The sequence below is a fragment of the Syngnathoides biaculeatus genome, chromosome 10, assembly GCF_019802595.1.
Source record: "Syngnathoides biaculeatus isolate LvHL_M chromosome 10, ASM1980259v1, whole genome shotgun sequence".
NCBI classification, from domain to species: Eukaryota; Metazoa; Chordata; class Actinopteri; order Syngnathiformes; family Syngnathidae; genus Syngnathoides; species Syngnathoides biaculeatus.
The window spans coordinates 23,628,095-23,649,993 of record NC_084649.1 but is presented as its reverse complement, the minus strand read 5'-3'; the positions used below and the strand labels follow the sequence as shown (position 1 = coordinate 23,649,993).

The 21,899-nt window shown below is 42.7% G+C and overlaps 2 protein-coding genes across 2 annotated transcripts in view; both read right to left on the bottom strand.

The window, feature by feature from the left end:
* Positions 1 to 58: 58 nt before the first annotated feature.
* Positions 59 to 12,019, bottom strand: smpd2b (sphingomyelin phosphodiesterase 2b). Its single transcript, XM_061833020.1, has 11 exons — positions 11,601 to 12,019; positions 8,948 to 9,016; positions 8,773 to 8,869; positions 7,204 to 7,280; positions 6,775 to 6,868; positions 5,917 to 6,006; positions 5,753 to 5,835; positions 4,989 to 5,121; positions 4,098 to 4,202; positions 3,805 to 3,982; positions 59 to 2,913 (listed from the first exon to the last, which is right to left on the bottom strand). Exons 2-11 carry the CDS (start codon positions 8,995 to 8,997, stop codon positions 2,504 to 2,506), a joined length of 1,317 nt encoding a protein of 438 aa, XP_061689004.1. The 5' UTR covers positions 8,998 to 9,016; positions 11,601 to 12,019; the 3' UTR covers positions 59 to 2,503.
* Positions 12,020 to 14,055: 2,036 nt separating this feature from the next.
* tead3b (TEA domain family member 3 b) overlaps positions 14,056 to 21,899 on the bottom strand; it is a 51,305-nt gene continuing 43,461 nt past the window's right edge. Inside the window, exons 10-15 of the mRNA XM_061832333.1 lie at positions 20,769 to 20,833; positions 20,541 to 20,677; positions 19,345 to 19,518; positions 17,942 to 18,085; positions 17,699 to 17,851; positions 14,056 to 16,238 (exon numbers count right to left, since the gene is read on the bottom strand). Coding sequence (XP_061688317.1) covers positions 16,125 to 16,238; positions 17,699 to 17,851; positions 17,942 to 18,085; positions 19,345 to 19,518; positions 20,541 to 20,677; positions 20,769 to 20,833 — 787 coding nt within the window. The 3' untranslated portion in view covers positions 14,056 to 16,124. The remainder of the gene's footprint in view (positions 16,239 to 17,698; positions 17,852 to 17,941; positions 18,086 to 19,344; positions 19,519 to 20,540; positions 20,678 to 20,768; positions 20,834 to 21,899) is intronic.

Genomic DNA, 21,899 nt, shown 5'->3' with positions numbered 1-21,899 from the left:
AGAGCAATTGCCCAACATGACAATACCATTAATAAAGGAAAATTTAAGACATGATCAAAATATTTGGTTATTGAAAAAGTAGCCAAAAATGACAATTTGGAAGTAGAAGTCCAAAATGACAAAAAAAATAAAGTAGATGTGAAATGATTCTAATATTTAGAATATAAGCAAATAAATGTGGTAAATAACAATACATGCTATTACAAAAGCCGCTATTTGATAAATGCTCTACCTCAAAATATCCATGTTATTTATAAAAGATAAAAACCAAAATAATCATAAAATGAAATACAAAGTTGGTTTCTCAGAATAATTCAGCCATTTTATAACATGTTGACATTTAATCATCACAAGTCATCAGAAATTAAAAAGTGGTGAAGGTGCCCTCAAGTGGCGACTCCAAAATTTCTTTTTGCTTTCAACATCATCCAAAACACAATTGGAATGGATCTCATGTAGAATGAGGATTAAAAACAAAAAACAATTTTCTACAAAAAAAAAAACCCAAATAATTTTCCAACGATTTCCTGAAAGCTTAAGCAGTGAAATAAAATCAGTAAAAAGTGGCTCAGGTATTTCGACCATTATCTAGTTCCTACTATAAACAGATTGATCTCATTAAGTGCACTGCACGCTAATTTAACAACCGTTGACAATTTTTTCACATATTGGCCAGTGATTCCGTGGATCATAACACAGTACTTTTTGAAATGTTTCAGACACTAAAGTGTCGACCCTGGAGTGTGCAGTGGAGTGAACATTACGTAAACGCAGGAACGGGAATATTGGACGTGGTCCCCCGAAGCGTTGGCTGGCTGGAATGAAAAGTTGCATTGATGGAGGCCTTAAAAAAAAAAAGTGACAAGCACAAAAAGCTGGCGAAATGATTAACGAGCATAAAAATGTTGGCATGATGGTTGATTTGCCTCATTTTAATCGGTTAGCTTTTCCATGTGGCGGATCCATCTCTTGCTAACAATGGACGCATTGTCTTAACCCCTGGCTTGACACGCCCCTGCCGCCATGTTGTCCCACAAGCAATGCTGGTTGTCAGTAGCGTGGGGTCGAAAAAGTTAATGTTACGAAGAAAATGAGTTCGGGGAACGTGCAATTCGGATGAAAGATATCCTGCTAGGTTACCAGCGGGCCGGTTGATTCATTTTCCAAAGCCTAAAACACAGTTGACGAAGTGTCTACAATGGATTAAGTCTCGCGGAAGAGCGCACGTACAACTAAATGTGGACAATATCAACAAACACAAAGCTGTATGTTCGAAGGTAAGTGAGGGAGAAGTATCTTCTGAGTTTGATTGAATTTTTATACATTGCCGGAGAACAACTTTCACTTTGTTACCTGCTGAATGAAGTGCGTCATGTTTTATGCCAAAGAGTCGGGTTAGTGATACGTAAATGCGCGATGTCATGGAAGAGAATTGTCTATTTGCCTATTTGTATCACATCGGACTTTTAAGACAGAGCACTGGGCTCCATTACGAGCCAAGTCAAATGAATAAACCCAGGTATTTGCATAATGTACACAGAGCATAAGAGCGCCGTGCACACTTCTCGTCTATTGCATGGCGGCGTCTAAAATGGCTGCTAGCTTGTAGCTTAGCGAAGCTAAAAAAAAAATATATATATATATCTTTCCAAAAAAGTAGTCCCCTGGCTTTACATCCGCAGTACCACTATTTTATCCCGTTGGATTTCAATATGACGTTTGTGAGGCGTCAAACTTTTTTTGCATCGATTGCCAACATTTCGCTGTAACTCTGACATTGCGTCCTGCTCCGTCCAAAATCTTAATTCCGTGTACATATCCTTGCGTGAAATAGTTGAGACCGCTCTGTAGAACTCTCTTGGACAATTCTCACGCATTTGTCAAAAAACATACCGCAACATTATCTGGAATACGCGATAGAGAATCGACTTTAAACCTGTTCTGTTCAGTCACCATTTTGGAAGCTTGTGGGACAAAGCAGGTATTTTGGAAGCTTGTGGGACATGGCAACGGTAGCTAAGGGGGCGGAGCTTGAGACTGCCAGTCGGAAAGGTCCACTGGGCAGGTAACTCGAATGTTTTCACTTATTCTATAGGGCCCGATTGTTGGACGTCTGTAAAGGCTTATCCTGAGCGATCATGTGATTTGGGGTGTGTTCACTTATTTCTTCCTCACCAATCTGTTCAGAAAACATTGAGGGTAAACAAATGATTGAAATGTTTGTGGTCCACTTTGCGAGTCAGCAAAGACCTGATTCTATGATACCGCAGAAATACGATGCTGATTATCCTGTGATGCGTGTTTTTTTTCCCTCCGTGATGAGGCTAACTGTAATTGTGAAATATGTTCCAATATTAAAGTAAATCACAAACTAAGTTCTCATACTTGTGTGTCAAGCTATTTCCATCACTAAAAAGCTGAGGGTGGCATGTGCGGCCTTTGTAACACTGTTTAAGATAAGAAGTGGTATTGAAAATGGACGGATCCGATTTCACCAAGCCCGTTATGCCTCCGCAGGCAACCCGCCGCTAGGCTGCGGACCCGTGGGCAGGAGCTTGGCCGCGGGGAAGCCCCGCAGCCTCTCCTGCAGGCTTCCCACCGCCAGCCTCATCTGGTCCTCGGTGCCCTGCAGGGACTTGAGTTCCATGGAGTAGAAGACATACAGCAGCGAGGTGCACAGCAGGATGGCGAAGCACAGCGCCGCCAGCAAACAGAAGGAGATGAGCGGGAAGGCCTGCTGGGCGCCCAGCGCCAGCCAGGGCACGGCCGCGATGGCCAGCTCCAGCAGGAGCAGCGCCAAGCCCATGGCGCCCGTGCGGGCCGCCGTGTAGCGCATCCGCTCGGCGCAGTGCACGCCCACTTTTACCTCGGTGCGGGCCTCCGTCAGTATGTCCACCAGTCGGGCCACGTGCTCTGCGGACGAGAGGAACGGCAGACAGCGGAGATAAAATGGACTTTTTAAAATCAGCTGTCGGCAAATACACAAATATCCTACGCTACATACTCCCAATTCGCTATTCACAAATTCAGATTTATTCTATGGAACCCATCCTGGTTCCATGGTGGTATGAATCAACCTAGAGATCATAGTTTGTTGTCTATTTAACGTTAACGTTTAACTGTTATCCTAGGCCAAAAAAAAACACTTTTAGTTGCTTTGCTATTTGCAGTGGGGTTGCTTTACTACTGTAACTTCCGGCCTATAAACCCTGCGCTTTATGCGGCGATGCAGATAATTTGTGCATTTTTTTTCCTAACAGCCGCAAGGAGGCACTCGAGCAAAAAAGATTAACAGTGTGACCGGTGGAATGTATGTGCCGAGGAAGTGATTTTTACCAGTCCGGCCCTGCCAGCGCTGCGCTAGCGTGTTACTGCCGTGTCTCAGTGATTTTTAGCGGTGTTTTATTTTTTTAACTGGCCCTGTTAGCGCGGTGCTAGCGTATTACTGCCATGTCTCAGTGATTTTAACCAGTATGTTTTATTTTTTAATCGGCCCATGTTAGAGCGGTGGCGTGGCACCAGCGTTAGCATCAGCTTGGCGCTAGCGTTAGTGTCAGCGCGGCACTAGCGTTAGCATCAGGGCGGCGCTCTCATTGGCTTTAGAGCGGCGCTAGCGTTAAACTCTGTGTAGCGTCTTTGTAAATATCTCGTGTTTAATTGTGGGTTTCAATGTGGGCACTTGCGGCTTTTACACGGCTGCGGCCTACGTATGGACCAAATGGTATTTTCTTTACAAATGTACTGAGTGAGGCTTATAACCAGGTATGGTCTGTCGGCCGGGAATTACGGTAATCTAAAAAATACCTGCTGCACAATCAGGACTCCTCGCCCGGAAGTCTCCGCCGGCCTCGCTCGGAGCGGCCACGTCAAGTCTGAACTCGGCCGTCAGAGCCTCGTGGTCCGAGTAGGGGAAAGCCTTTCCCGGAACGGAGCCCTTGGTGGTGCACATGGACGCGCACTCGATGTCGGCTTTGGAAGAACCCTGCATGACAAAAAGAGGACATAAATAAACATTTACATTTTATTGTTTGTGTCCATGTAGTCAAATTTTCTTGAGTATGTGCACTGATATACGGCGAAACAAATGTTTGAGCCACCTTGAAGAGGATGTAGTCGATCCTGATGCCTTTCTTAAAGGGAGTGATCACTTTCTGGCTGATGAAAGGATTGTCCAGGATAAGAGTCAGACCGTCTTCACATCCCTGAAACATACAATTTATCAAAAGCCATTACAGATCGGAATTATTAATTTCATTAACCATTCAACTGCGACTTTTTTCACATGCTTTCAACCCTGCGGTTTATGCGGTGATGCGGCTAATTTGTGCATTTTTTCTAACGGCTGCAAGGGGGTACTCGAGTGGAAAAGGTAAGGGTGAGACCGGTGGAATATACGTGCCGAGGAAGTAACTTTTACCAGAATGTTGTTTTTAACCGGCCCTGTTAGCGCTGTGCCAGCGTTAGCGTTTTTCCACTGTGTTACTCCTGCGTCTCACTGATTTAGGTTGTTTTTTTTTTTTACTGGCCCTGTTAGTGTTGTGCTGCCATGTTGCTACTGTGTAGCTGGTGCGCCTGTTTTTTTTTTTTTTTTTTTTTTAACCAGCCCAGTTTGTGCTGCCGTGTTGTTGCTATGTTAAGCTAAGGTAAGGTATTAAAAGTTTGAGAGCTCTTTCTGTGTTCCGTCTTTCTTTGTAAATATCTCGTGTTTTCAATGTGGGCACTTGCAGCTTTTACACAGGTGCGTCTTATGTATGTCCCAAATGGTATTTCCTTTACAAATGTACTGGGTGCGGCTTATAATCAGGTGCGCTCTGCAGGCCGGAAATTACGGTAATACCTGAAAGGTCCCCCATCAGCTGGCATTGACTACTATGTGTTGAATAAAAAAATAATAAACTGTGGCTTTGAGCACTTTAGCTTTTCCCTCCCCTAAACCCCTTTTCCAAATCTTTGGTGCGTCTGATCCTTCACTGCGTCTGAAGACCTACGTCAAAGGCGTTGGTCTCGGCGTAGGCGTCCCGCAGTCCCGTGTAGGACGTCAGCAGCTGGTTGCCGAGGTCCTGAGGGTGCATGTTGAGGTCGCCGCCGAGGACCACCACGTCGGCGCCGGCGGACGTGTGGCTACAAACATGACATCCAGGAACAACGGTCAACAATTTCATACTAATATCCCGCCAGTGTGTCCACCCAAAACGGGTTTGCGATTGCCTATAAATGCCACGGGAAGCTGACAAAGCACTACTTTTGTATAAATGAAGGGCCTCACCCTAATTCATGTAATAGTTCCCTCCCCACCAGATGAGCAGAAAGCACTCAACATTCTTCCTTGTAAGGGGTTGCGTGATTTTTTTTTTTGTAGTCGATACAAATATGATGAGAAAAGATTGATGAAAATAGAGTTTACGTCGATTAGTCATTGATGTAAATATGGATTTTAAATTTTTATTAATTTAATTAATTTGGAAGCATCTTAAAACAGTTCAGAAAGAGAATAAAAAAAATCCAAATAGCTCTGTTTTCAACCAACTTAAGATCGAATCGGTTTCAAAGGAAAAAAATGTGAAGTTAAATTTGTAATGAATGAATCACAAACGCATTTGGCCGGCAACCCGTTCAGGGTGTACCCCGCCTCCTGCCCGATGACAGCTGGGATTGCCTCCAAGGACACCCGCGACCCTTGTGAGGATAAGCGGTTCAGAAAATGGATGGCTGGATGGAGACATTACAATCAGAGTTGACAGTGGGACAGTACCGGATGAACTGCTGCAGCTCCCAGGCCTGGACCACCCTGTGAGGCAGATACGCGTCCCTCTCCCGGCAGTACTCGGCGTGCAGCTGCAATGACAAGACGCCGTTGGTCAGTTGAACGCACCCGCACGTGTATTCGACCCAGACGGACATTAAGATGCCACCTACGTGGGTCAAGTAGAAGTTTGCGGTCAGCGTGCCGACGTTCACGACGGCCAGGCCCACAGCTTTGCCGCCGAACCAGTCCCCGTGGTGAGCCTGAGAATTGTTGTGCTTTTCAGACAAGGTCCATTGTGGGAATTTACAGTATATACAGTACTAAATTTGCTATTTCCATTTCTATTGTCAGTCATCTGTGGGCCATACTAAAGTGATAACTGGGTCTCATTCGACATTTTCCCATCCATCCACTCATTTACTTTTTGCTGCTTATCCTCACGAGGGTCGCGAGGAGCGCTGGAGGCTATCCCAGCTGTCAACGGGGAGGAGGCGGGGTACACCTCAAACTGCCTGCCAGCCAATCGCAGGGCACGTAGAGACAAAAAGCCACTCTCACAATCACACCTGGGGCAATTTAGTGTTAATGTCATGCCATTATCCAAGCCGCTTATCCTCACAAGGGTTGCGGGTAAGCCGGAGCATATCCCAGCTCGCTCCGGGCGAAAGGCAGACTACGCCCTGAACTGGTCGCCAGTCAGTCGCAGGGCAGATATCGACACCATCACTGAGCGGGAATTGAAGGCAGGCAGGCGTGTGTACCACTACACCATCAGTGACTTGTCTTTAGGGATTATTGTTTTATTATTATTCTTCTAATTTGTTCGAAAAAAGGTTAAGGTTGATATTTGTAAATATTAAACCTGTTCAAAACTTACAATCACAAGTTCTTGTCTGTCAAGTTTTCATACTTATACATATCACCATGAAAGCATTAATTACACAGAGGCCAATTACGTGTTTAAAATGTCTTGGCTTTCTCACAATAAAAAAGATTTGTAGATGCTGCTTTGCATCCCTGATACTTACCATGTACGGGTACCCATTAAGGGAGTAGCGGTAAAGAAGCGTGTCTTGGATTCTGTGCTTGGAGAAAATGGCCAATCCGCTACCGATGACTCCACTGGAGAGGAGAAAAAAATTGAGCCATTAAGAGTATTTGAATGGAATCCTTTAGTTGAAATAGTTTCCACAGCAACCAACCAACCAAGTGCTCACGCTACAACTTAACAGCATTGAGTATGTGTGTGGGTTTTTTTTTTTTTTTTTTTTTTAAATCTATTTAAATGTACAAGTAGCTGAGATTAGATTCTTGTGCCTTGGTATGCAGGTCAAGAGAGAATTAAACAAGTGTTAATCCTTCAGTCAGTTCCATTTAGCAGGTGATCAAAGCGTTCCGACACATCTGTGGTCTTTTCTGACATTTTTGCAAGGGGATTACCACTTGAAACACGTTACCTCTTAAAATAATGCGAGTGAACGTGGCTACTGGCCAATTTCTTCCTCAGGAAGAGGTAGTCTTTTTCACTCCACACCTGCAGAACATAAAAGCAATGGGAGACTTGAAATAAGGATGACATTTGCACCTTTTGGCACATTAGCAGTGGAGCTGTGCTACACCAGAGCATGTCTGGATCATTTGTGCTTACATAGAATGTCATCACTTTTTTTTTTTTTTTAAGAATTTCTACACAAAACTAATACTATTAATAATAAAATACTACGGATAAGTAGATTTATACAGGTCATAAGATATTACTATTATTAATTTAATTTTTAAATTACATAAATTTTTCAAAATTCGTCAAAATGTCTCAAGTTATGGACTCATTAGACAAATGAGAATTTTAAATTTCACACAAAAAAAATGAATGGTGTGAATAACTGTCTTTGATAATTGGACTTTTTTCATCAAAGAAAACCATTTATATATATATATACACACACACACATATAAATTGTGTAAAAAAAATAATTTACATCAAGACAAACACAAAGAAAAATGTGACCAATTTAACATTTTACAACAACAAATACTATGTTAAATGAAAATGTATTCTGATCTCTTACTTTTATGAACTTTAAATTAAATTACTTTAATTTTAAATTATTTCCATTTTAGTCAAAGTGTCTCAAGTTATGGAGTCAGACAAATGACAATTTTAAATTTCACATAAAAAAAACGAAATAAATGGTGTGAATAACTGTCTTTGATAATGACTTTTTTGTTGTAAAATTTTTTTATACATATAAATAATATATCTAAATAGAATAAATTTTGTAAGAATTCAATTTATATCAAAACAAACACAAAGACAAATGTGACCAAATTTTATAACGTTGTTTATAACAAATACAATATTAAATGAAAATTTATTCCAACCTTTTACTTTTATGAACTTATTTAACTTTTCCAAATCATTTTTACATTGTCAGTGTTATTATTCCGATATTAAAATACATCACGTAGACAAATCCATACAGCATTCCATCCATTATCTGAGCCGCTTATCCTCACTAGGGTCACAGGGAGTGCTGGAGCCTATCCCAGCTGTCAACGATCAGGAGGCGGGGTACACCCTGAACTGGTCGCCGGCCAATCGCAGGGCACATAAAGACAAACAGCCAATCGCACTTACAATCACACCTAGGGGCAATTTAGAGTGTCCAATTAATGTCGCATGTTTTTGGGATGTGGGAGGAAACCGGAGTGCCGACCCGGAGAAAACCCACGCAGGCACAGGGAGAACATGCAAACCCCACACTGGCGGGTCCGGGATGGAACCCGGGACCTCACAACTGTGAGGCCAACGCGTTCCAGCTGAGCCACCGTGCCGCCCCCAATTTGATAAATATTATAGGCAAATTATGTGACAATTTGCAATTTCATACGAAAACATCACATTAAGTGAAGATTGTCCAAAAGACAGAAGACATTTTTTAAAATGAAATAAAATCAGAAGGTGAGTCGATAAATATTATGTAACCTGCCGAGAGCAGATATTTTTCCATATTGCATCCACTTACTTCTTGCAGGAGGACCACGTCGTGTTTTTCTTGGTGCAGCATGTCCGCGATCATGGCGTACCGCTGAGCGCAGTGCTTGCTCAGGTAGCGCACCCCCCTGACACACAAGAACACCAGCGGACGGTCAACTATAGGTTTAGTGAGATGACGGGAGTGTCTGTTTGCATATACTGACCAGCAGTTGAGAGAGAACACTCGGATGCTGACAGAGTCCTTGCGATCCATGATGGTGTAGCATCAGATCCTAATATTTAAGATTACAAATGTCACGCACATATTAGTTGGCCTTTTTTTCACCCCCACCACCTTTAAAAATAGCTCATTGAGCTTCAAAAGTGCCACGGAAGCAGAGCTGACAGACGTTTCACTTCTTAAAGCCTTCAAAACAAATCTACTAAAACTAATCTTGCATAGTAGTCATAAAAAATGTTATTATAGGAATTGCTGGGATTGATTAAGTCTATGCAGTGGGGATGAGAATTGAGCCCTGGCACAAATAGAAAAAAATCTGTAAATACAGTGATGCCTCGGTTCTCAACCTCAATCCGTTTCAGAAAACGGTTCGAGAAGTGATTTTTTCAAAAACCAAATCGATGTTTCCAATTACAAAGAATGGAAAAAGAAATAATGCGTTCCAAGCCTAAAAGAATTGGGCTTTTTTTTTTTAGCTTTTCCTGATGATAAACTGCATAGTAGAAATATGTCTATAGTTTGAATACTTTGTATAATAAAATAATTTAAGAAATATATTTTTTGCTTGAAATGTATGCTTTAGTAGTAGAGTACGCTAGGCTGGGAGTGCATTGCCGTTATGTGTAGCGACTCGGCCCCCAGCCTTGTCAACTTTTTTTACTAACAAAAATGCAGAATAACTTTAAACAAGCAACTTGCCTTTCTTTGGAGGCATGATTAGGGGTTAATATGGTAGTCCTCCATAAGAAGAAAAACAACAGTCGCTATCGGGACACGAGGCTGCATTATACAGAATAACAAAAGTGCGCTGGTTGCGCCGCGCGCCTTATGTTATTTCTGTTTTTTTCGGGGGGCGTTTGAATAGACAATAACAAAATGCATCATGGGTGGTTCAGCTGCTTGCGCCGCCTGCGTTATGTTATTTCCGTTTTTGTTCAGTGGCGTGGGAATTCACAACAAAGCGCATCATGGGTCAGCTGGTCTGGCCGCGCGCAATATGTTATTTCCGGGTTTTGGCGGGTGTTCGAGAACAGATTTTCGTTCAAAAACATAAGCAAAACAAAAAATTTCGAAATTTTTGTTCGATAACCGATTTGTTCTAAAACGAGGACGTTCGAGAACCAAGGCTTTACTGTAATAGGACAGCCAATTAATTACAGATGTATACCACAAGATGGCGGCAAATCAATAAAAATAGAGATGATCATAAAGCACCAACACCACGTAAGCCCATTTGCACAATCATGAAGGAATCGTGCATAAACAAAGTTCAGTTGTTACATGAGTCATCACAAACAACCCACTTCCACTATTAGCTAGCATACCAGACTAAATATGAGCCAAAAAAAAAAAAAAAAAAACATGCATGAAGAGAACAGCAAAAATAAACTTTCACTTTTGTCCGAAATCAGCTGTGGTAGGCTGCAGCAAACCCGTGACCCTGAAGAAATTAAAAAAATGAATGGATGAATGTTATTAGATGAGTGCAGTAAGGGTAGCGTAGATGCACAAAAAATGCGTTTACATTGACAATGTGACAATACGTTTGCATGTAGTGTGTGTGTGTGTGTGTGTGTGTGTGTGTGTGTGTGTGTGTGTGTGTGTGTGTGTGTGTGTGTGTGTGTGTGTGCGTGTACATGTAACAAGCTGACGAGGCAGCCTCTGGGTCACGTGCTGTTTGTATAGAAAATAAAGAAATGCAGTTGTGCAAAACAAAAACACACGAAAAAAAAAAACCACTCCAGTAGCACATGAGGAGGGGAAAATATTCCTGAAAAGTGATTTTATGTGTGTCTGCACGATAACATTTTTTAATCTGGGATGCTGAAGATCCTCTTGGATTGTGGCTTTTCCGCGTTTCCAATTTCAAACAGAGTCTAAATTTGGAAAATTCTTAATTCAGATGTCCTGGGGGGTTGAAAAACATTCTTCTTAGAAGCTGGAGCTCAAGCAACTTCTCTGTTTTTGTTTCGATGCTACCACAAATGATAACCACTGAACCGGAAATGGACCTCACTTTTCGCTGCACTAACTCCAAAGAACAAAAAATAAAAACCACTGCACAAGTGATGACAGTAAAAATAAATACATAAATAACATGTATGAACATGCAAGTCGACTACATTTTATTCAAACGAATACATCTCGTGCACAGACCGGCTATAATGCCCAATAACTGTTTTTATAAACTCTCCTGACAAAGGTTGATGACACGTTTTGTTAAAATTTCGTGACACAGCCACTGTGCCGGGTTGTAGTTCTATTCCGTCAATTTCTTTTTATTAAAAATGCCACTATTCCGTGTATGGGTGCGTTGTCGCCCGCTGCAAAACGATTTAAAAATTTCTCATGTCAACAGACAGTGAAACCGGGTTGCAGATTTTATTCCCCTGTGCAGTACTAGCACAAATCAACAACAATTCATAATTTCTATGAAAACAAAGCTCCATTTATTACAAATGGCAGACAATGAAGGAAGTTATAAACGAGAGCCGAGCTACACATGCTAGTTTTATCTGAAGCACAGTTGTAGTAGTTAAGTGACATTAAAACACATTAAGGTCATTTCAAAACAATTGTTGGAAATTTAAATGTTTTCTTTTTCTTTCTTTCTTTCTTTCTTTTTTTTAACTCACCTGTTCCAAAGGGAACGAGTCACCGCAGTAGGACTTCGAAGAGTCACTCGGGCCCAGGATACTTCCTGGGGTCTCCCGACCACTAAACCGACAAAAGGCGGCCCGGTTCGTTGTCAAAGTAGCAATTCATATTCCATGATGATTAAAAACGCGACACTGCCGGTCCCTCGGCTACGCGGCGACGCTTTATCACGGTGAAAGTGTAAATGAGGAACATGAAAGTGACATGTTGGATTTGGAGTGACGGCATCATTTCTTCACATCGCTAGTTCTAAAACAAAACGTAAACCTGACGTTAATTTACATTTGACTATATATTATATTGTAAATCATAGGGCCACTAAGAGTTTATTAAAATACATTTGTTTAAAAAAAAAAAAACGGCGTTTCATTTACTGTTTATTGCTGACTTCCGTATCTTTTCGGCTCTACTGGAATTCTGGGAAATGAAGTTTTCTCCGTGAGCTAAATGAAAAAGTGTGTGCGTTTATTATCATGTGTTCAAATATGACTGTAGTAGTTGATCGACCGGGATTAACTTTAACTACACTTTACTTTCTTGTTTTGTTTTAAAATATAGAGTGGTTACCTTAGATGTAGATATAAATTGAAGAACATAAACCAGAAATAAAAATGTACCAACTCACCAAGGTAACGTAAAGCAGTGGTTGTTGTTTAACATTTCTACACTAAGTACCATCTCAATAAATAAAATGAAAAAATTAAAATAATATTAAAAAATAGATACATCATAACGTAGATCTATATTTATTTTAATAAAAAGATGTTTTCTCTAAAGTACGATTATTATTTTATCCCACTGTAAAATGAGGTACTGTTTGACCATTAACACTGGAAAAAAAAATTAAACAGTGATCCAAATGTAATTTATTTGATATAAATCATAATTTGTTCTTGAATATTAAGTATCTTAAATGGAAATGTATTATACTTACATTAAATACAACAGAACTGTACTTGCATAAATGAAATGTAGATGAAAAGTAAATGTTCCATCCTTGATTTCTAAAACGTTTTTAAATTGCATTAAATTTAAAAAATACTGTAAATGTTATCCATGTCTATTTATTATTATTTTGTACAGTGATTTTTTTTTTTTTTTGGGGGGTGTACTCAAATATTTTATTCAGAATCATCGCAATGAAAGCAAACAGACCTGGGAAGAATTTGGGTCACCACCCTAATTTCAGTTTTGAAAAAAGTCAATTATGTATTTAGTATTGCATTCTTACTCAATGTTGAACAAAGAAAATCCGCGGTCAAATACAATTACAGTACACGGCAAATCATGGGGAAAATGGCCCCCAAAGGCACCACGTGTCTTTTATTGTTAGATACATTGTTTTGATTACATAGTCCAACCTCTATTCGGAAGTATAAAATTGCAATTCACAATCGTGGCAAATACAGGAGTCAACCACCTTAAACCAAAAACAAAACAAAAAACAACAAAACACCTTCCCACACCATACAGAATATGACACATAAGATATCTTATTATTAATTATCAATATCGACACAATCACACATTATTTTCAGTGAGGCAAAACACTCACAGTCAAAAACACGACAGAATCAAAACGCGGACAAATGTTGGTAATGGTGAGAAAACTGTATAAAAGATACACTGAGCGAGGAGCGTTATTATTATTATTATTGTTGTGTTCGTCTAGTTCGCGGAATACGAGATTCAAAGCCAGGCCGCCACTTTTGTCAAAATGTGTCCAATTTTATGGCGAAAAAATTGTCCAGTGAGCCTCACGCACGCACGTACACTTTCCTGTCTCCAAATCAACGCAAAACCGATCATTATGTGAACCCCCCCACTCCGGCCTTATTAACAGCGTACGCTTTCCGAGCTTATAAATAAATCCATGATCGACATTCCGCGCGGCGCAGAGACAAAATCGGAGTTGGACGCGGATTAAATATGAACAACCGAAGCTTCTGCGTGCACCGCGAGTGAAGACGGACGACTTCACAGCGTGCAATTTCTTTCTTAAACAAAAGAAACAGTGATTTTGATTCGCTCGTTCCTCCCTCTGTGCCGGGTCACTTGATCACACAAAAAAAAAGACCCCCCCTCCCCCCACTCTCCTCGAAATAAAAAGTACTCCTATGTAACACGTATTCCTTTAGAATCCACTCGACTCACAGTACAACGACAATGTAGTATTCACTTTGGGCAACACACATGCACGTCAAGGCGCCCCACAGGGCGGCCGACCGAGCCCACTCATAAAGCAACGTAACAAGGTGTCGTTGAGGGGCAACGGGGGGCAGAAGCTGGCTTTTTGTGAAACGCTCACCAGTAAAAGGCATCTGTAGTGTCAGAAAAGCTTTTGTTTGTAAAGCGGAGTGCACGCATGCTGATAATCGGGTCAAATACGATCACGTCGTCTCCTCTTTTCGATGAAGGCCAACAGAGAACTGATTGTCGATGTTTCGAAAAAATATCCTGTGGTGTTAAGGGAGAATTGTATTTTTTTTTTTGTCCTCCTCGGCCTTGAAAAGATTGTCCTGAGCGTTCATCCACCGGTGTGGGGTGTGTTAAAATAGTTGATTTTCAGGGTGACAATTGTGCATGTAAAACCTCTTCAGTAATCATGAAGGCAAATCCTCGTGTTATCGTCAGAACGAAATCCAATTCGTACGCACCAACAATTGGGCTGAATTTGAGGATTCCCGCACCTTCCGATCAGACTCAGCAAAGGCCCGATTGTCGGATGTCAGTAAACGATTATCCTGAGCGATGAACCTGTGGTGTGGCCTGTGTTACAAGTGATTTGTTTTCCCCCCTCCTTGATCTGACAATCATAAATGTTAAACATGTTCAATATTTAGGATCGCAATACCTTGTGTGTGGTCAACACCGATTGAAGCAGGGTACACACATATTTATACCGTAATTCCCAGCCTAGAGAGCGCACCTGGTTATAAGCCTCACCCAGTATATTTGTAAAGGAAATACCGTTTGCTACATACATAGGCCGCAGCCGTGTAAAAGCCGCAAGTGCCCACATTGAAACACGAGATATTTACAAAGAAAGACGGTACACAGAGAGTTCAACGCTAGCGCCACCGCCACACGCGCTAACGCTAGCAGCGCCACGGTCCTAACGCTAGCTAGCGCCGCCGTGCTAACAGGGCCGGTGTGACAATCTGAGCTCTCCCGGTGCTGAAAAATCTTCTTGTGATTTACGCGCATGTGCATTAATATAATTTTGTCAACTTCTGGCAAATCTGAACCATCCCCATCCATGATTCAACGTGCCATTCGACAACTTGTTACCAAGTGTTCATAGTCGTGATGGACATCTCAGAGACGAACACGACGAACATACATATGTGTGCATATCTTTTTATCAACTTTTGTTTTAAGGTTTGGTTATACCGTATGTTAGCTCCCTCTATGTAGAAGAAGGGGAACTATGAGACCGGGACATTTCCCAGTAAGCGTCTGCTACGTACCCAGAGTTCCCCTGCTCGTAACGCATGCACATTAATCTCAAGGAGACTGTTCAGCACGGGGGAGCGCTCAGACCGTCACTCCGATTGAAAAAAAAAAAAAAAAAAACATACTGGTAAAAATCACAGAGACACGGCAGTAACACGCTAACAGGGCCAGACCAGTAAAAGTCACTTCCTCGGCACATATATTCCACCGGTTCTCACGCTTACCTTTTCCGCTCGAGTGCCCCCTCGCGGCCGTTAGAAAAAAAAACACACAAATTAGCCGCATCGCCGCATAAACCGCAAGGTTGAAAGCGTGTGAAAAAGTAGCGGCTCATTGGCCGGAAATTACGGTAATTGTACCAAATTTTTTGCATTCTCCTTTTACAATGAAAGTCGCTAAGGGCTTGATTTTTTTGAAGTCTCTAATAAATTATCCTGTGGTGTGGGATGCAGTGAGTGATTATTTTTTTTGCCCCCATAAATATAAAACCTGTTCAAAATGTACTACCACAAATCCTTGTGGGGGACTGTGTGTGTACCCTGCGTAAAACGAGATTTCAAACAGACGGGCAGTACCACAAAAATAAGGCAGAAAGTCTTTCCACTGAGAAATGTCGTCGTGAAAAGCTCATTTCCAAATGAATGATGAACTGTTATTTGAAAAAAAAAAAAATTAAAAAGAAGAGGTAGTACAAAAGGCAATTCAAAGTGGCAGGCAAGGATATCTTTGGAGGAAAAAAAAGGCACTTTTCTTCCCTACTACGACGCCGCTTCCTCTTCTTCTGTGATCCAGTTCCGTCTTCTCTTCCTTGCTCTGAGTCATCTCAACACCTTCTCGTTCCCTCAAGCTCCTTTGGCGTACCTCCGCTTCATCTAAAGCGAGTTTCAACACAAGGGACTGGTCTGCAAATGCGAGTGTGTGTGATTGTCGTCAATTTTTTTTTTTTTGTGTCTGTTTTTCTTCGATGCTCCTGGTTTTGCCCGGTTGAAGAGAGGGGGGGGGGACGGCGTGTTTTCACTTTTTTTTTTTTCCGTTTTTGTTTTTGCTTAGTCCTTCACAAGTCTGTAGACGTGGTACTGGGCGCCGTGCTCGCTGGTGGACACCTCGAACACGAACGCGATGCACAGCAACGTCTCCTGGGTCTCCCGGTTCGTTACCACCTGTGGGGGGACAGGAGGGGGGGGGGGCGGCAAAAAGAGATGTAGGCAACGACGTCAGGTCGGAACCCGGATAACATATACTTGGTGCTATTTTTTTCCACGAATCTGCAGTACAGTAATCCCTCTCTACTTCGCGGATCACATATCGCAGATTCAGTGCATCGCGGATTTCTGACACCCTTCTTCTTCTTTTCCTTTCGGCTTCTGTTCCTGTTGTCTCTTCAGCGTCACCGTCTCTAATCCGTCCATCATGTCCGGGCTCACCACTGTTTTATAGACTTTGCCCTTCATCCTAGCGGAGTCTCTTCTATCACATAGAACACCAGACACCTTCCGCCAACTGCTTGTACCCGTTTCTTCACTTTCTTACCACACTCAACATTGCTCTGTATTGTTGACCCCAAGTATTTGAAGTGGTCCACCCTCGCTATCTCTTCTCCCTGGAGCTTCACTCCTTCCTCCTCCGCCCCTCACATTCATGCACATATATTATATTTTACTTCGGCTAATATTCATTCCTCACCTCCATCTTTCTAATTGTTCCTCCGCCTGCTCCCTGCTTTCACTGCATTCTTTAATTTCACATTATGGTCCAAGGGGATTCCAGTCTAACCTCATCTGTCAGTCTATCCATTACTACCGCAAACAGGAAGGGGCTCAGCGCGTATCCCTGATGCAGTCCCATGTTTACCTTAAATTCTTCTGCCACACCAACGGCACACCTCACCGCTGTTCCGCTGCCCTCATACATGTCCTGTACTATTCTAACATATTTCTCCGCCACACTGGACTTGCGCATGCAGTACCACAGTTCCTCTCTTGGTACTCTGTCATAGGCTTTCTCTCGGTCGACAAAAACACAATCTAGCTACTTCTGACCTTCTCTGTACTTTTCCACCAGTCATCACATGCACAATAATTATTAATGATTGTTGTACAGACAGATTTTTGAAAAACAATACAAGTACAAACAATAAAAGTACAAACCTAGCAAAATACAAATACAGATAATTCCCAATATTTTGAGTTTATGGATTGCAGCAAATTGGTGGTGCGCATTGTTCATTGGTAGAAGGGTTTTCCTGTTTTTTTTTTAGGTCAACTTTGGGGGTGCACATTATACAGGATGCATTATACTTGGGAAATTACGGTACTTGGTGGTTTTTTTTCCACGAATCTACTGTACAGTAATCCCTCTCTACTTTGCGGATCACCTATCGCGGATTCAGGGCAACACGGATTTCTGATCTGACCCCCCCCCCCCCCCCCCAAAAAAGCCGGATCGCTTCGTATTAATGCGGCATCGCAAGCAAGACGACATGGACCAATGAAGCAATTACCCCTACTTCGCAGTTTTTCACTTTTTGCAGGTGGGTCTGGTACCAATTAACGGTGAAAAATGAGGGATTACTGTATTGACAAATCTTCTGGTATGATCATGCTCATATGGATGCGAGTACCTGCAGGATGGTGAAGTTTTCAAGAACACTGTTCATCATGTACTTTTCGGGCAAGTGCTTGAGCTTGTGGATGAAGTTGATCATGTACTCGCACATGGGGGAGCGGTGGATCCTGTAAACGCACTTGCCCCCCTCCGGGCGGGCGTACTCGGTCTACGGCGGGAGAGGAAACACGCTTGTCGCTAATTCACACAAAGTTTGAAAGGTTTGGAAAGGCAATCGCTCACCAGGCGCCGACCTTACCTCGACTTTCTCCACCACCTGCTTCCCGAAGGAGCAGACTTTGGTCGAAACGGTGATGGTCATGTTCTCGGCGCTGCTGTACTGGCTGGTGACTCCGTAGAAAGACCCGGGGCCGTCCTGCATGCCGCTGCTGTTCAGGTCGGCCTGGGGAGGGCGAGAAAGTGTAAAAAGGGAGATAAGGACGTGCGCGCTATTAATGTTATCGAGCCGCCCTCAAAATGGGCTAAAGTTTAGTTTAAATAATATCGCAATTTCCAGCCTATAAACCCCGACTTTTTTCACACACTTTCAACCCTGCGGCTTATGCGGTGATATGGTTAATTTGTGCATTTTTCCTAACGCCTGCAAGGGGGCACTCGAGCGGAAAAGGTAAGAGTGAGAGCAGTGGAATATATGTGCCAAGGAAGTGACTTTTACCGGTATGTTTTTTTTTTAACCGGCCCTGTTAGCGCCGTGCTAGCGTGTTGCTGCTGTGTTACTGCCGTGTCTCAGTGATTTTTACCGATATGTTTTTTTTTTTTTTTAACCGGCCCTGTTAGCGCTGTGCTAGCGTGTTGTTGTTGTGTTACTGCCAGGTCTCAGTGATTTAGGTATGTTTTTTTTTTTTTTAAACCGGCTCAGTTAGTGCTGTGCTGCCGTGTTGCTACTGTGTAGCTGCCGCGGCTGTTTTTTTTATTACCGGTATGTTTTTTTTTTAATTTTTAACAGGCCCTGTTAGTGCTGCACTTGCCTTAGCGTTGTACTAGCGTGTTGGTGCTGTGTTAGTGCTATGTCTCAGTGATTTTTACCAGTATGTTTTTTTTTTTTTTTTAACTGGCCCTGTTAGCGCTGTGCTAGCAATAGCACTGTGCTCACGTGTTGCTGCTGTGTTACTGCAGTGTCTCAGTGATTTTTACCGGGATGTTATTTTTAACCGGCCCTGTTAGCGCCGTGCTAGCATTAGCATCGCGCGAGCTTGTTTCTGCTGTGTTACTACCACGTCTCAGTGATTTAGGTATGTTTTCTTTAACTGTTTTTTTTTTTTTTAACTAGCCTTGTTGTGCTACCGTGTTGTTGCTATGTTAAGCTAAGCTAAAGTATTAAAACTTTGAAAACTCTTTCTGCGTACCATCTTTCTTTGTAAATATCTCGTGTTTCAATGTGGGCACTTGCGGCTTTTACACAGGTGCGGCTTATGTATGTATCAAATGGTATTTCCTTTACAAATGTACTGTGTGAGGTGTATAATCCGGTGGGCTCTGTAGGCTGAAAATTACGGTACTTAAAAGTGTGTTTTAATTTATTATACTTGGGCGGTTTTGACAAAAGTGTCACAGATGTGATTAAGACGCCTGAAAATGTTTTTTAAATGGAGAAAAACAATGCATGTTCACGGTTTCTCGCAATAAACCTTGATTGCGCACCCAAAATTTAACCAGGAAAAAGGCGTTCTGGGGGCCTTTCTCGTAAAGCTCCTTCAGGCCGCCCTTCTTCTCGGGGAACTTGTCGTAGATCTGCCGGATATCCACGGCCTCCAGGAGGGGGTCGTTGTAGGACGGGTTGGTCTGTCCTATGTGGACAAACAGGTGTTTGCTGTACTGCAAAACGGAGGCACAAGAAAGGACGCAGTTAAACTCGCAGGCCTGCATTCAAATCTTGTGAATTAAAAGACAGTAGGAAAGGTCACTATAATTGAGGAAACGTGAAAGTTATGAAATAACTGTGCCCTCGAGCAGCTCCTGCCAATCTTGATCAGTTTACAATTAACAAGCTATAATTTTTATGGCGGCATGGTGGCGCAGCTGGAAAGCACACAGTTCTGAAGACCCGGGTTCTATCCCGGCCCCGCCTGTGTGGATTTTGCATGTTCTACCCCCGTCCGTGCCTGCGTGGGTTTTCTCTGGGTACCCCGGTTTCCTCACAGATCTTAAAACTGTGCAACATTAATAGGACACTCTAAATTGCCACTAGGTCTGATTGCGAGTGCAGTTGTTTGTCTCTATGTGCCCTGCGATTGGCTGGCGACCAGTTCAGGGTGTACCCCGCCTCTTCCCCGTTGACAGCTCGGACAGGCTCCAGCAAACCTTGTGGCCCTTGTGAGGATAAGCGGCTAAGAAAATGGATGGATGGACAAGATGAGATCCTAGAACACTTACATTTACCCTTATAAAGAAATGTCTTACAGATTATTTGGAAAAAATGCACTGGGAGTGGATCTTACGGGCTCTGAAAAATCTCTGACTTCCGTTTACAACCCAGGCTAAACTTAGCTCGTCCCTGATTGACAAAAATCTTCGACACGGCGGGGGAAATCATTATGTGATTATTTGATCAACTTACAATTAACAGTCTATAATTTTTATGGTGGCACGGTGGCGCAGCTGGAACGCGTTGGCTTCAGAGTTCTGAGGACTCGGGTTCAATCCCGGCCCCGCCTGTGTGGAGTTTGCATGTTCTCCCCCGTGCCTGTGTGGGTTTACTCCGGGTACTCCGGTTTCCTCCCACATCCCAAAACATGCAACATGAATTGGACCCTCTAAATTGCCCCTGGGTGTGATTGTGAGTGCGGCTGTTTGTCTCTACGATGTATCACTCTTCAAAATTTGTCTCTTGAACTCACAGTGTCAGGGTCCCTCTGGACTTCCATGAAGGCCGAGTACTCTAACATACGCAGCTTCGAGGAGGCGATGGTCCGGTCCTGCCACACTGGCACCGCCGTAGCTGTGGGCGCCGGAGGCGGCGCCAGGGGTTCGTAACCTGCAAGGCAGAAAAAAAAAAAAAAAAAACAAAACAAATGCAGAGAGTGAGGATTTGGCCACATATCCCAGAGTTACTAAGTCAGACTTACTTGGTATGGACTGCGGTACAGGACCTGATAGGCTCGGGTACGGGGGCTGTGCAAAAGGTTTGATACTGGAAGACAAAAAAATTCTTTAGTCAGACAAACATGACAGGAAAGAACAAGTTTGTTTGAAATGTTTGAATGCTATAAAGGAGGACATGTTATCGAAAAATGCATTTTTAATTTCTTCTGTCCAAAAAGTTGCTTCTTTGGATTGCATGAAGTTCAGAACTGAGTAAATCTTTTGTGAACTGAATGTTTGGGAATGTGGAATATGCGCATGTCCCTTTAAATCGAATTGGCATCATCCATGCCCAAATCGCCGAGTTCCAAGCATCAGTCAGACTACGTGGAAATACGATCACGCCAAAGTCACAAGCTAAGCAGAGCTGCACAATTCAGAAATGTACCAAGAGTAATTCATTTTTTTCCCCTGTGGAATCTTTCCTTAGCTAACTGCTGACAACCCACCTCCACTATTTACATTTTGTTGTTCTGTCTGTCTGTAATACCATAATATGCCACAAGGTGGCCCCAAAACCTAGCTAATTACGTCAAGGTGGAATTGTTCAAGTGATAGAACTCAACTGAGAGATTTTTGTCAATCAGTTTAGCCTGGGTTGTAAGTGGAAGTCAGAGATTTTTCAGAGCTCATAATATAAACTCCCAGTGCCTTTTTTCCAAAGGGTTAGACAAGACATTTATTTATAAGGGTAATGTAAGTCTTCTAGGATCTCAGGTTGTCAAGCCATCCATTTTCTTAGCCGCTTATCCTCACAATGGTCACAGGGTTTGCTGCAGCCTGTCCCAGCTGTCAACGGGCAGGAGGCGGGGTACACCCTGAACTGGTTGCCAGCCAATCGCAGGGCACATGGAGACAGACAACAGTCGCACTCACAATCACACCTAGGGGCAATTTAGAGTCTCCAATGAATGTTGCATGTTTTTGGGATGTGGGAGGAAACCGGAGTGCTCACCCGGAGAAAACCCACGCAGGCACGGGGAGAATATGCAAGCTCCACACAGGATTGATTGAACCCGGGTCCTCAGAACTGTGAGGCGAACGCTTTACTAGCTGAGCAACCGTGCCGCCGATCTCAGCTTGTAGTATTTTTAATTTCAATTACTAATATAAGC

Coding starts and splice junctions, on each gene's coding strand:
- smpd2b (XM_061833020.1), bottom strand. CDS start 8,997: ATGGATCGCAAGGACTCTGTCAGCATCCGAGTGTTCTCTCTCAACTGC. Junction 6,007..6,774: donor TTAATGGGTACCCGTACATG/GTAAGTATCAGG, acceptor AACAATTCTCAG/GCTCACCACGGGGACTGGTT. Junction 4,203..4,988: donor CCGAGACCAACGCCTTTGAC/GTAGGTCTTCAG, acceptor TGTATGTTTCAG/GGATGTGAAGACGGTCTGAC.